This window comes from Corvus kubaryi, unplaced genomic scaffold, assembly GCF_017639235.1.
Source record: "Corvus kubaryi isolate FWS band 111438036 unplaced genomic scaffold, C.kubaryi_AGA036_p1.0 37179, whole genome shotgun sequence".
Lineage (NCBI taxonomy): Eukaryota > Metazoa > Chordata > Aves > Passeriformes > Corvidae > Corvus > Corvus kubaryi.
The window spans coordinates 901,611-903,790 of NW_024581049.1; the positions used below are offsets into that span (position 1 = coordinate 901,611).

Sequence of the window (2,180 nt, forward strand, 5' to 3'; positions counted from 1 at the left end):
TGAACACTCTGGGGACACCCTGGGCTCTTTGGGGACACCCTGAGCACGTGGGGACACCCTGAGGACCTGCTGCTGTCCCCCTGCCAGTCAGTCCAGCTCACTGCTCATCGACTGCACAGCCACTTGGCTCCAAAAATCCTTCCTTTCCCACATGCCTGTACCCTTTTCTCACACCAATCCTGCCCTTTCAACGACAGGCTGCCTACAGCAAGGGGCAAGATGATACCAAAGATCTTTTCCCACCCTCATTCCCAATGCTGAGGCAGGATTTGTGTAGGATCACGGAACCCTTCAGGTGGAAAAAGACCTTTAACATCATTGCCCATCTGCTCCGAGCACAAACCCCAGCAGATCCTTAACCCTGGGCCTCTGCTCGCCCTCCTTTTCCCGGGAAGAGCCGCAGTCCTCACCCGCTGTGCCGAAGCCGCCCAGCGCCGAGCCCAGCGTGGCTCCCAGGGAGCTGCTGCTGCCGAAGCCCAGCGAGGTGTTGGCGGGCTGGGCCGAGCCCTGCGAGAACAGCGAGCTGCTCTGCGAGTTGCTGCTCAGGGAGTTGTTGCCGTAGAAGGAGCTGGAGGCCAGGTTGCTGGTGGGCTGCTGCTGGGGCTGGGGCTGCGGCTGCTGCGTGCCCAGCGGTCGGAAGGGGCCGTTGGTGGTCCCTGCCAGCCCTCCTGCCGCTCCGTTGGCCGACGCCGCGGCCGCCGCCACCGCTGCGGGACACGAAAATTGGGGAAACGTTGGAAAAAGCACTGAAAATCACGGAGGAAATCCATTTTTGTCACACTTCTGGAAGTTAAAAGTTAGCAGGTTGCTTTGAATTGCTACAGGTTTTTCTTTCAGGATGAAAATCTCCCTTTTGCAGCAAACTCTGCATAAAGCTCTGCTTGTTCTGAGCTGCCCCAACCGTGCCCACCGCCCCCAGACTCCAGCCATGGCCAGCTGTTACTGCTGCTCTCGTGCTGCTGGAGCTGCACTGATCAAAAGCAGGACTGGTTCTCTCTCCAAAGAGCCCAGATTGCAGACCCACACTCGCAAGGCCCAATTAAGAAAACCAGGTTTTGAAAGAATTGAAATGATCCTTCAGCAGATGAAATGTGAACCTGCGGTGCCAAGAACATCAAACCCGAGGACTTTTGGTTTTCAGCCAGTTCCAAAGTTAAAAAAAAAGCAAAATAAACAAGAGCTACGAGAAAACAATTAAAAGGCCCATTTCAGAATCTGAGCCCAGCGCTGGCAGGGGCTGCTCACACCGATGGATTCTGGCTGAAAAACCCTTCCCCAGCCTTGAACTGCCAAGAACCCAAATAAACGCCAAAGCAACTCATGCCAAAGGCACACTGATGATACCATAAAGTGCAAATCCTGGAATGGTTTGGGTGGAAAGGACCTCGAAACTCACCCAGTTCCACCCCAGGGACACCTCCCACTGTGCCAGGCTGCTCCAGCCCCAATGTCCAGCCTGGCCTTGGGCACTGCCAGGGATCCAGGGGCAGCCCCAGCTGCTCTGGCAATTCCATGCCAGCCCCTGCCCACCCTGCCAGGGGACAATTCCTTCCCAAGATCCCACCCAGCCCTGCCCTCTGGCACTGGGAAGCCATTGCCTGGCTCCTGGCCCTGAATCCCTTGTCCCCAGTCCCTCTGCAGCTCTCCTGGAGCCCCTTTAGGCCCTGCAAGGGGCTCGCAGCTCTCCCTGGAGCCGTCTGGGAATTCTGAAGGCTCGAGTAGCTGGGAAAGCAAGTGCCAGCAGATAAATTTAAACAACTGCTGTGAAACTCTACAAAATAATTCAAGTTCCTGCTCCTCCCCCTCTCCGTGGCTGCTCCAGAGGCTCAGGAAAGTTGAGCACAGAGAAGGTTTCTCAACAACAATCCCTGGATGGATCTCAGTGAGGGCAAGTTTGTCATCATTGCCAGTGGAGCACGGAGGGGTGGGGACACCGGGGACAGAGCAGTCACTTGGAGGGACCAGAGGTCACCTGCCTGACCAGGCGGGGACAGGGACTCACCTGTCTGACCAGGGAGGGGACAGGACTCACCTGTCTGACCAGGGAGGGGACAGGACTCACCTGTCTGACCAGGAGGGGACAGGGACTCACCTGCCTGACCAGGAGGGGACAGGGACTCACCTGCCTGACCAGGAGGGGACAGGGACTCACCTGTCTGACCAGGAGGGGACAGGGACTC

The 2,180-nt window shown here is 57.3% G+C and overlaps 1 protein-coding gene and 1 non-coding gene across 8 annotated transcripts in view; both read right to left on the reverse strand.

Moving 5' to 3' along the window:
- Positions 1-2,180, reverse strand: part of PUM1 (pumilio RNA binding family member 1) — a 63,530-nt gene that overhangs the window by 11,159 nt on the left and 50,191 nt on the right. For all 7 annotated transcript variants that reach the window (XM_042021949.1, XM_042021944.1, XM_042021943.1 and 4 more), the window contains exon 13: positions 411-707. In XM_042021949.1, coding sequence (XP_041877883.1) covers positions 411-707 — 297 coding nt within the window. The remainder of the gene's footprint in view (positions 1-410; positions 708-2,180) is intronic.
- On the reverse strand, positions 1,821-1,911 carry LOC121661588. The gene has a single exon (XR_006015039.1). It is a non-coding gene; the product is annotated as a small nucleolar RNA SNORD103/SNORD85 (small nucleolar RNA).